We start from the raw sequence: 12,679 nt of genomic DNA on the forward strand, positions 1-12,679 counted from the left end.
ACACACTAGGGCCGATTTAGTGTTGCCAATCAACCTATCCCCAGGTGCATGTCCACATATGAGGTCCTCTCCAAGGTTCTCATAGTATTCATTGTCACTGGCGTCCCGCTGGGTGTGAGTTCTCCTTGCCCTTATGTGGGCCCTACCGAGGATGTCATAGTCGTAGTGGTTTGTACGGTCATTTGAGATATTTGTGATTTAGGGTTATATAAATAAACATTGATTGATTGATTGATTGATTGATATGATGTAGGCGGACTTCCGACTCCTGCTGTCATTGGTCACATGGTCTAAACCAGTGGTCTCAACCTTTTTTCAGTGATGTACCCCCTGTGAAGACTGTTTAATTCAAGTACCCCCTAATCAGAGCAAAGCATTTTTGGTTGGAAAAAAAGAGATAAAGAAGTAAAATAAAGCACTATGTCATCAATTTCTGATTTATTCAATTGTAAAACAGTGCAAAATATTGCTCATTTGTATTGGTCTTTCTTGAACTATTTAGAAAATAGATATACAAATATTAAAAACTTGTTGAAAATTTTTCCTCAAGTGACTCAAAGCGCCTTACATAGTGAAACCCAATATCTAAGTTACAATTAAACAGTGTGGGTGGCACTGGGAGCAGGTGGGTAAAGTGTCTTGTCCAAGGACACAACGGCATTGACTAGGATGGCGGAAGCCGGGATCGAACCTGCAACCCTCAAGTTGCTGACACGGCTGCTCTACCAACCAAGCTATACTGTCCCCAATTAAACAAGTTATTCAATTATAAATAAAGATTTCTACACATAAAAGTAATCATCAACTTAAAGTGCCCTCTTTGGGGATTGTAATAGAGATCCATCTGGATTCAGGAACTTAATTCTAAACATTTCTTCACAAAAAAAGAAATCTTTAACATCAATATTTATGGAACATGTCCACAAAAAATCTAGCTGTCAACACTGAATAATGCATTGTTGCATTTCTTTTCACAGTTTATGAACTTACATTCATATTTTGTTGAAGTATTATTCAATAAATATATGTATAAAGGATTTGTGAATTGTTGCTATTTTTAGAATGTTAAAAAAAAAATCTCCCGTACCCCTTGGCATACCTTTGAGTACACCCAGGGGTACGCGTACCCCCATTTGAGAACCACTGGTCTAAACTACGCCCCCTGGGTTGAGTCATTACCACCTGCATGATGTTATACTACTGTGGAGTAATTCAAGAAATCAGATGAGATTCTGAAGGGAGGTGAAAAATGTCTACTGATATGAGGATTTGCTCCAGCTTCGTATAGTAATCACAGTCGTGTCCAGCAATAGATAATCTCTATGTTTCTGTCATTAGACAAGTACTGACTGAGAAACCTGACAAAGATAGGGAGACTTCACTTATACAGTCCAGATAGACACACACACACACACACACTTTCCATCAAAGATACAATGCTGCGTCTCACACTCGGGGCTCAGCAGGGCAGGTTTATTTCCAGTCTGCAGGAATCAGATAGGAGCAGGACGAAGCATCGCTTGACACGGCATGAGCCCAGTGTGTCATTTCTGAGGAGATAAGGTGATGCTGTTCCTGTATTATCTACACCAGTGTTTTTCAACCTTTTTTGAGTCAAAGTACATTTTTTGCGTTGCAAAAATCTGCAGGCACACCACCAGCAGAAATCATTAAAAAACGAAACTCAGTTAACAGTAAAAAGTCGTTGTCGCAATTGTTGGATATGACTTTAAACTATAACCAACCATGCATCACGCCGTGACTTATTTGGAGTTTTTTGCTGTTTTCCTGTGTAGTGTTTTAGTCCTTGTCTTGCGCTCCCATTTTGGTGTCTTTTTCTCTTTTTTTGCTTTTTTTTCCTTTAGCAGTTTCATGTCTTCCTTTGAGCGATACGTCCCGCATCTACTTTGTTTTAGCAATCAAGACTCTTTAATGATCTTCTTTGTGGGGACATTGTTGATTGTCAAGTCATGTTTGGATGTACATTGTGGACGCCGTCTTTGCTCCACTGTAAGTCTTTGCTGTCGTCCAGCATTCTGTTTTCGTTTACTTTGTAGCCAGTTCAGCTTTAGTTTCGTTCTGCATAGCCTTCCCTAAGCTTCGATGCCTTTTCTTAGCGGCATCCACCTTTTGTTTGGATAGAATAGAATAGAGATAGAATAGAAAGTACTTTATTGATCCCTGGGGGAAATTCAGCACCACAGTACGCTCACAATAAACAATAATAATAATAAATAATATATGACATATATTATATATGCAATATATAATATATGAATTATATAAATGTATTCTACATTAAGTGCAGTCAAGAAGGAACATATGCATTATACAGTCTGATGGCTGTCGGTATGAAGGACATCCTGTGTCGTTCCGTGTTGCATTTTGGGAGTCTGAGCCTTCCACTGAACGTGCTCATTCTCTCCGCAAGGTCCGAGTGTAGTGGGTGGGAGGTGTTGTCCATAATATTGCTAGGAATTTTACTAGACTTCTCCTCTCTGACACCACCCCCAGAGAGCCCAGCTCCACTCCCACCACGTTTCTGGCCTTCTCTACCAACTTGTCCAGTCTGTTTGCGTCCCTCGCTCTCAGCCCGCTGCCCCAGCAAACTACGGCATACAAGAAAGCGCTCGCCACCACCGACTTGTAGAACATCTTCAACATCTTTGTACAGACGTTGAAGGATCCTATCCTCCTGAGGAAGTAGGATCTGTCCCTTCTTTATAACTGGTTTAGGCCTCAGACACCTTTCTACCTGCACACTGCCTCCCGCTGTTTCCGACATTTACAAAGCAATTAGCTACCTCCTGCCACCTACTGATAAGAAAGGGTATTACATGGTTACTCTGCTGAGCTCTAGACACTTAACAATAACATAATTTGCAGACTATAATTACTGTTTTTCAACCCATCCATCCATCCATCCATTTTCTACCGCTTATTCCCTTTGGGGTCGCGGATGGCGCTGGTGTCTATCTCAGTTACAATCGGGCGGAAGGCGGTGTACACCCTGGACAAGTCGCTACCTCATCGCAGGGCCAACACAGATAGACAGACAACATTCACACTCACATTCACACACTAGGGCCAATTTAGTGTTGCCAATCAACCTAACCCCGGTGCATGTCATTGGAGGTGGGAGGAAGCCGGAGTACCCGGAGGGAACCCACGCAGTCATGGGGAGAACATGCAAACTCCACACAGAACGATCCCGAGCCTGGGATTGAAGCCAGGGCTCCTCAGGACCTTCGTATTGTGAGGCAGACGCACTAACCCCTGTTTCACCGTGCTGCCCTGTTTTTTAACCCAAATAGGAAATTATAAGATTTCCCACCGCACACCAGACTGTATCTCAAGACACACTAGTGTGCCGCGGCACAGTGGTTGAAAATCAGTGATCTACATCAAGATGCTGAGCGGGAAAATGGAGGCGCAAAAAAGGAGGGGAGTGAGCGAACAGCAGCAGACTCATGCTGGCTTGTTGCTAATGTTGATGGCACAGCCTGTGATGGAATTTATAACAAAGAAAAAGAGCGATGGAGGGTTTTTTCTTCTTTTTTTCTTATGTCGGCGGTTCCTGCACAGTGCAGAATTGAGGGAGTGAGAGCGGGATGCAGTGCAAAGAAGGAGAAGAGGGAAGTGACGTTCTTCCAAAGAAAAGTAGAACAAAATAAAGTTGGCAGGAACAAACGCCTGAAGCAGTCAGGACTTCCTAAATCATTTCATTGTCTGCCCTACGTTGGGGCGAGACAGGCACAATGCTTCCGGGGCAGGAAGGGAAGACAGGAGACTTCACAGGGCTTGCCCCCACCCCCACCCCCTACCCCCCCCTTCTCTATTCCTCATCCTCTTTCATCTCAGCACCTCTGCTCCTGGCAAACGTTCTCCTCTCTGAGCATCAAGGCACTTTCACACATACACTAATCTATTCTTGCTTCCTCGTCGTTTTAGTCGTCGTTCTTTATCGCTCAGCTGACTTACAGCAGTGATGCATTGCCTTCATTTAAAAATATGTATTTGAATGTCAGTGATGTATCACATGGGCCATTCCATCCAATCTGTGCCATTTTCTTGCTGTAACATTCGTAAAATAAGCTTACATTTCTCCCTCATAATACATTTTAGTTATATATTGGACCTTCTCAGGCTTATTTTTGTACAAGCCTGCCACCTTTAGGTTTTAGCTGAGAAATATCCAAAATACTTTACATGAAATACAAACAAACCTCTTAATTGGTTTTTGACCAGGGTTTGTAAATAGAAATGTTTATACACTGGAGCCAATGTATCCGTAAAAAAACAATATAAACATAAATAATGGGTTGCAGCGTCGACAAATCTCCATATTTTACGAAAAATCTATACACAATACGAAGCACTATACAGTGACAAACATTACAAAAGGGTGATGGATCAACTTTTTATTTTACAACAAAGCCAAAAGCACAACATCTGGCTGAACTTTCCTCGTTTTCAGCTGCTTACCGACACGCACACAGACTGTCATTAACGTGGTGGTGCACTCACAGTTTGATATCACAAAACTCCTTAACTTTAACAGCCGGCTCGCTACAAAGCTTAGGAATGCAAAAAAAAATCAACTTTACCTTGTTGTTTGAACTTTGCGCGCAGCGGATATGAGGAGGAGGAGAAGGGGAGGTATAGGTGGGCAGGGTTGGGGGCGCAGTGGTGTATAATATAGCCTGGAATAGTCATAAATGCTTGGGATTCTGGGTAATTGTTATGTTGCATTTATGTTGTGTTACTGTGAAGATGTTCTCCCGAAATGTGTTTGTAATTTTTGTTTGGTGTGGGTTCACAGTGTGGCGCATATTAGTAAGAGTGTTAAAGTTGTTGATATCACAACCTTCAGTGTAACCTGTGTGGCTGTTGGCTATATGCCTTGCAATCTCGTACGTGTGACGATAAAAGCAGTGAGATGCATGCGTCCGGCCGGCACGCAGGTGTAAAGGCCGGCGATGACATGTTGTTGAGGACGTTTAAGGTAACGCCATCACGGCTTTACTTAGATCAACAGAAAAAATTATTGTAAACTTACTTTTAGGACGCAGCTTCTTGTGGACCATGTAACTTGTGGAATGTTGTAAATGTGTTAGCATACCAGGGCTAAGTGAAAAGGAATTTAACTAAATTTGTATTACGGTAAATGGGTTGTACTTGTATAGCCCTTTTCTACCCCTTTTTAAGGAGCCCAAAGCGCTTTGCCAGTATTTCCACATTCACCCATTCACACACACATTCACACATTGACGGCGGGAGCTGCCATGCAAGGCGCTCACCAGGACCCATCAGGAGCAAGGGTGAAGTGTCTTGCCCAAGGACACAACGGACGTGACTAGGATGGTAGAAGTTGGGGATTGAACCAATAACCGTCAGATTGCTGGCACAGCCACTCTACCAACTTTGCCACGCCGTCCCCTATGTTTAGATTATAGAGTATAGTTTGTACAAGGAGTAAAACACATGAAAAAAATAAATATAAATATAATTTCTAAAGGATTAAAATTAACATATCTAATTTTCAAGTCTAATTTTAGGAAGTGGGGATACACAGAACATTATTTTTTCCTAGTGTCCAAGGTAGTTTAAGTTGATTAGAGAATTCATGAGTTGAGTTTGATCAATTTGATTTATTATTATGCAATCTAATCAGATCAATGTGCTAGACACTTTACTTAATAATTACATTTATTTTACAGTTATTTTCATTGTGCCACTATACATTTTATTTCCTGGCTATGTCAATAGCACCCAATAGGTGGAATGGCCCACATGACAACATTTAAAATATTCAAAACAAATACGCTGTTTGCTGCATTGAAAGATTTTATGTGTTTATAACTGTTCTTATCATGAGCATGTTTTCATTTGAATTATACTTGAATCCTCAACAAGAAATGCTATTGTTTTTTTTATTATATGGATACATGACCAGTACACAAAAAAACTAATATTTAAGCTGCTTACAAATTGGAATTTTGGAGGAAACATGAATGAGAGAAATGGAAACATGAATCAATACATTAAACAATGATATTCTCTTTGTAACAAATTGATGATGTGGGCCTACTCCTCCAATGAGGTCTGTAATTGTCATTGGGTTAGTGGATTTCTCTAAGCAGTCCAAAAAGTCGTATGAATTTGAGCAAATTAACTTTTGACCTCTTCAACATAAAGGTGTGATCCAAAAGAAACCTCATCGGAGTTCTAAGCAAACAGTCAAATAAAAGGTAGAGCATGCACAAGTTTTGATTACGATAGTTTTGGTCATGCCTGTTGTGCTCAAGTATGTACTGAAGTTATATTGACAAAGATCATTTGTGCGGTGAGAGCACACAGGCTTGCTGCCTCTGTTGTAATCCATTCAAAGGTGGCCATAGTGCATCGCACCGGTTTCGGCCTTGCAACCCACAATCCATAGGACACTGTCAGATAGTATCAGCATTATTACGTGTGAAAGGGGGAAAAGGGGAAGAAATAAAGGATGAAGAGAGAAGAGAAATAAAAATCACAACTTAATTAATCGTAGCAAGGACACACAGATGTCCCAAAACATAATCTTTGCATGTACAGTACAGTGCATGAAGGGCATTGAATGGACATTTTCACAGACACAACATAAACTGCAAAATATGATCCAATACGGGCCATTCTGCACTGCAAGTGGGTCATACTTGTCAAACCTACCAAAATTAAGAGCCTCTCCCGAAAACTTCCCGGGACAAATTTTCTCACGAAATTCAGGCCGCGCCTCCTCCAGCTCCATGCGAAAATGAGTGACGTGTCGACAGCCTGTTTTCACGTCCGCTTTCCCACAATATAAACAGCAAGCCTGCTCAATGACGTTATAACTGTAGAATGATCGAGGGCGAGTTCTTGGTTTCTTATGTGGATTTATTTTTAGGCAGTTTCATTAACGTCCTCCCAGTGCGGTAGCAACACACAACAACAGCAGTCAAGTTGTTATCTACCATAAAGCAGTTTGTCTGCCGTAAACAGCAATGTTGTGACACTCTTAAACAGGACAATACTGCCATCTACTGTATGTTTTGGGCCATGCTAGGGGAGAGATGGACGATTCCAGACTCTAGTGCAGTGGTTCTCAACCTTTTTTCAGTGATGTAACTCCTGTGAACATTTTTTTTTAATTCAAGTACCCACTAATCAGAGCAAAACATTTTTAGTTGAAAAAGAGAGATAAAGAAGTAAAATGTATCACTAAGTCATCAGTTTCTGATTTATTAAATTGTATAACAGTGCAAAATATTGCTCGTTTTTAGTGGTCTTTCTTGAACTATTTGTAAAGAAAAGATATAAAAATTACTAAAAACTTGATGAAAAAGAAATAAGTGATCTAATTATGAATAAAGATTTCTACACGGAAGTAATCATCAACTTAAAGTGCCCTCTTTGGGGAATTGCAATAGAGATCCATCTGGATTCATGAACTTAATTCGAAACATTTCTTCACAAAAAAAGAAATCTTTAACATCAATATTTATGGAACATGTCCACAAAAATTCTAGCTGTCAACACTGAATATTGCATTGTTGTATTTTTTCACAGTTTATGAACTTACATTCATATTTTGTTGAAGTATTATTCAATAGATATATGTATCAAGGATTTTTGAATTGTTGCTATTTTAGAATATTTAAAAAAAAAAAAATCTCACGTACCCCGTGGCATACCTTCAAGTACCCCCATGCGAACGCATACCCTCATTTGAGAACCACTGCTCTAGTGCATTTGATAAAAGCACTTTTTTGCGGGCCACACAGCAATGCATCATCAGAGAGTGTTCAGCATGGTTAGAAAAATAGTGACAGAGAATAGAACAAGGATTGACAATTCAACCCTTAACTCAGCGATGAGTAGATGACTGTTATGTGTGTATATGTGTAAATACATGAACACTGAAATTCAAGTATTCCTCTTATTTATTTATTTGTATATATATATGAAATATTTGACTCTGTAAATTATAGCTGTAAATATACTCCTCCCCTATTAACCACGCCCCCAACCATGCCCCCGCCCGACCCCCGACCATGCCACCCCACACACACCAGCCCCCACCTCCCGAAATCGGAGGTCTCACGATTGGCAACATTTTGTAGATTGATAATGAAGTTCCCGGTTATCTTTGACATCCTTTTACAGTAGTGGCTTAATTTACGAGTTAAATGGTTCTGTGACAGAGCTCTTAACTCAAAACACAATCTCAAATCAACGTCTACCATTGAAATAAATTAAAAATCAATGTATTTGGTGATTTGCCTCAAAACCAAAAATAGACTTCTTCTGTTTCTCCTTCAAGCGGCTTCTCCGGCAAACCCCAATCAGCAGCTTCTCCATATTTTCATGGATAAATGTCCGACGCTTAGGTATCTTTCAACATCCTTGGCACGCATTGGACTAATTTTTCTTCAGTATCACTGCTCCTGATTGGAGCAGTGATACGCTCCAACCTCTTTCCAAAGCCGTCAACGTTTTTGATGTTTTATTTCATTACATTCAATGACCATCATCCACTTCTTCTTCCCAGCGCTGTCCTTCACACTCACTTTCTTGTCTCCCCTGGTTGGAACAATAAAGTTATGTCTATCTCTAGCTATAAGCTAATGCTCGCGGGTAAGACCAGATTTTTGGGGCGGATCTTACGGGGTTCGCTTTGACATTTTAATCAATAAATCAATCAATGTTTATTTATATAGCCATAAATCACAAGTGTCTCAAAGGGCTGCACAAACCCCAAGAACATCCTCGGTACAGAGCCCACATAAGGGCAAGTGAAAAAATCACACCAGTGGGATGTCGGTGACAGTGACTATGAGAAACCTTGGAGAGGACCGCATATGTGGGCAACCCCCCACCCCCCAGGGGAGACCGAAAGCAATGGATGTCGAGCGGATCTAACATGATATTGTGAAAGTTCAATCCATAGTGGATCCAACATAACCGTGAGAATCAAGTCCAAAGTGGATCCAATATAGTAGCGAGAGTCCCATCCAAAGTGGAGCCAGCAGGGAACCATCCCAAGCGGAGGCGGATCAGCAGCGCATAGATGTCCCCAACTGATACACAGGATCCCGACTCTGGACAGCCAGTACTTCATCCATGGCCACCGGACCTGTGTCCCCCCCAACCCCCTCCATAAGAGAGGGGGGCAGAGGAGAAAAAGAAAAGAAACGGCAGATCAACTGGTCGAAAAAGGGGGTCTATTTAAAGGCCAGAGTATACAAATGAGTTTTAAGATGAGACTTAAATGCTTCTATTTGCTATGTAACTCACATGCTTGTAACTCACGTGTTTGCTTGTAACTTAAAGCGAGAGACAGCTCTCATGTCAAAACACTCTTAAGTTGAGGTACCACTCTAGTTTTAACTATCTGCACACTTTTTTTTTTCTGCACAACCAATAACTATGCTTCTGTGTATACCAGTCAATAGATGGAAAGGTGAGACTGGTGACACAACTTCCAGCAATGTGGTCCACTGTGTGTTGCTACACAACGTGGTTTTGTTTCTATTTTGGGGTTTGCAGCCGTCCAGTCTCAAGCCACTGCTGCTCATCACAGCTCTCAAATCCAACCCCTGACCCGCAACCCCCATCCCACAGTGCCCATATACATTAGAGTCACAGACATGCAGCATGCATGCACAGTCGCACATTCATGCTGCTGCACACTCGACAGCAGGCTGCAAAGAAAGAGAGAGACAGTGAGAAAGGAGATGCGTCCTTGAACACTTGGACATACCGTACAGGAGCTACAGTACTTTATTATTAAAATTATTCTGGACAGAATGTTTGAATAGAACTGCTTTTTCATATATATTTTTTTTCAGTTCAGTCTTTATTTAGTCCAGCTATGAATACAACATGTTGGCTGTTATTTAATTCCAGTTTATCTCTCTCTTTTTCTCTTTTCTCCCTTTCCTTACATCCTTACATGTGTTACCTCCGATCGTCTTCCCACTGAAACCCCTAAACTCAACACATAATTGCATTTCAACCTCACTTTCATCATCACCATGGCATCCAGAGTCCCGGCCTGGATGTTGACGAGAACGGTACATTGGACCTGAGTATGAGCAAGCGTCTGTGCAGCGGGGCGGGGGACTCTGTGCTCACTCCTCTAGAGCCCATGTCCCCCCAGAGGCAAGCGGCTCTGCTGGGCTCCCGCTGCTACGGCATGGGGGACGCTGCCGACTGCTGGGACCTGCCAGTTGACTACACCAAGATCAAACACATAGATGATGACGACAAAGAGGTAAATAAAAAAAATACAGAAAAAAAGTTATTTATTACTGTGCAAATGATTGGGCTGCGTCGGTGGTTCTCAACCTTTTTTCAGTGATGTACCCCCTGTGAAATTTTTTTTTAATTCAAGTACCCCCTAATCAGAGCAAAGCATTTTTGGTTGAAAAAAAGAGATAAAGAAGTAAAATACAGCACTATGTCATCAGTTTCTGATTTATTAAATTGTATAACAGTGCAAAATCAATCAATCAATCAATGTTTATATATATAGCCCTAAATCACTAGTGCCTCAAAGGGCTGCACAAACTACAACGACATCCTCGGTAGGGCCCACTGTAACACGTCTCGTGCTCCGGGTTCTCAGTGTACGGGAAGAAACAGCCGTTGCAGCGTGATATACACTTTTTAAATATCTTTTACAATTCATTTTCAGTCACAAGGTTTGTCTTTCTCCGTCTCCCTTGGCTCGACTCCCTCCTTCGGCTCCTCGCGCTCCTTTTAACATAAGAGACAGGTGATTAAACAACCTGTTCCAGCTGGGTTGTCCACTCACCTGCAGCTGGGTTGTCCACTCACCTGCAACTGCTTCGTAGCCGGCTTCTGCACATGCCCTGCTCACAGGGACGCCTGGACCACGCCCCCCCACACCCACATAAGGGCAAAGAAAAACTAAACCCAGTGGGATGTCGACCATGATGACTATGAGAAAACTTGGAGAGGACCACATATGTGGGCAACCCTCCCCCCACTCCCCCAGCCCCCACCCCAGGGGACCGAAAGCAATGGATGTCGGACGGATCTAACATGATATTGTGAAAGTTCAATCCATAGTGGATCTAACATAACGATGAGAATCAAGTCCAAAGTGGATCCAATATGTTAGCGAGAGTCCCATCCACAGTGGAGCCAGCAGGGAACCATCCCAAGCGGAGGCGGATCAGCAGCGCAGAGATGTTCCAAACCAATGCATAGGCGAGCGGTTCGTCTTGGGTCCTGACTCTGGACGAGCGGTCCATCCTGGGTCCCGATTTTGTACAGCCAGTTCTTCATCCATGGACACCGGACTGGACCCCCTCCACAAGGGAGCGGGGGACATACGAGAAAAAAGAAAAGAAACGGCAGATCAAAATATTGCTCATTTGTAGTGGTCTTTCTTGAACTATTTGGAAAAAACGATATAAAAATAACTAAAAACTTGTTGAAAAATAAACAAGTGATTCAATTATAAATAAAGATTTCTACACATAGAAGTAATCATCAACTTAAAGTGCCCTCTTTGGGGATTGTAATAAAGATCCATCTGGATTCATGGACTTAATTCTAAACATTTTTTCACAAAAAAAGAAATCTTTAACATCAATATTTATGGAACAAGTCCGCCACAAATCTAGCTGTCAACACTGAATATTGCATTGTTGTATTTCTTTTCACAGTTAATGAACTTACATTCATATTTTGTTGAAGTATTATACAATACATATATTTATAAAGGATTTTTTAATTTTTGCTATTTTTAGAATATATAAAAATCTCACGTACCCCTTGGCATACCTACAAGTACCACCAGGGGTACGCGTACCCCCATTTGAGAACCACTGGGCTGGGTGGTACTTCAACATAAGAGCTGTCCCTCAACTAATTGCCATGCTTTAAGTTACAAGCAAAAATGTGAGTTACAAACATCCCCGCTATTAGTTGGTGTAGCAGATGCCACAGCGAACAGATAATTTAAAGTTAAAGTAGCAATGATTGTCACACACTCACTAGGTGTGGTGAAATCATCCTCTGCATTTGACCCATCGCCCTTGATCACCCCCTGGGAAGTGAGGGGAGCCGTGAGCAGCAGCGGTGGCCGCGCCCGGGAATCATTTTGGTAATTTAACCCCCAATTCCAACCCTTTAATGCTGAGTGCCAAGCAGGGAGGTAATGGACCCCATTTTTATAGTCTTTGGTATGACTCGGCTGGGGTTTGTACTCACGACCTACCGACCTCAGGGCGGACACTCTAACCACTAGGCCACTGAGATCCGACCATAACATCTGGTCTTCCGACTGGCCGACATAACTTTGTTTTTCTAAAAGGGGGAAAGGAAGAAAGTGAGTGTAAATGACACTGAAGATAAAGAAGCTAATGATAATCATTTCATGAAAGAAAATAATGTTTAAAAACATGACTGTAGAGGTTGCCCTCTAGTGGGTTCTTCTGACCACCACACACTGCCGGTAGAGCCCAGAATTCTGGGTATAACACTCTTTTATTTTCCCCAAATGGTGCAAAGCGTTTTGCTTTTCAGAAAAGTGTCTTTCTGCGTCCGTGTCTCTCAGCAGCCCCTCCAACTCCACCTACTCGTTCCCTCACGGCTGCTCCTAATAAAGGCGACAGGTGATTAGATA

At 41.8% G+C, this 12,679-nt stretch overlaps 1 protein-coding gene across 8 annotated transcripts in view; it reads left to right on the plus strand.

The window, feature by feature from the left end:
• myt1lb (myelin transcription factor 1-like, b) overlaps positions 1-12,679 on the plus strand; it is a 598,322-nt gene that overhangs the window by 553,993 nt on the left and 31,650 nt on the right. For all 8 annotated transcript variants that reach the window (XM_061895654.1, XM_061895661.1, XM_061895656.1 and 5 more), the window contains one exon: positions 10,067-10,294. In XM_061895654.1, the coding sequence (XP_061751638.1) occupies positions 10,067-10,294 (228 nt within the window). The remainder of the gene's footprint in view (positions 1-10,066; positions 10,295-12,679) is intronic.

The sequence above is a fragment of the Nerophis ophidion genome, linkage group LG03, assembly GCF_033978795.1.
Source record: "Nerophis ophidion isolate RoL-2023_Sa linkage group LG03, RoL_Noph_v1.0, whole genome shotgun sequence".
In the NCBI taxonomy this organism is placed as follows: domain Eukaryota; kingdom Metazoa; phylum Chordata; class Actinopteri; order Syngnathiformes; family Syngnathidae; genus Nerophis; species Nerophis ophidion.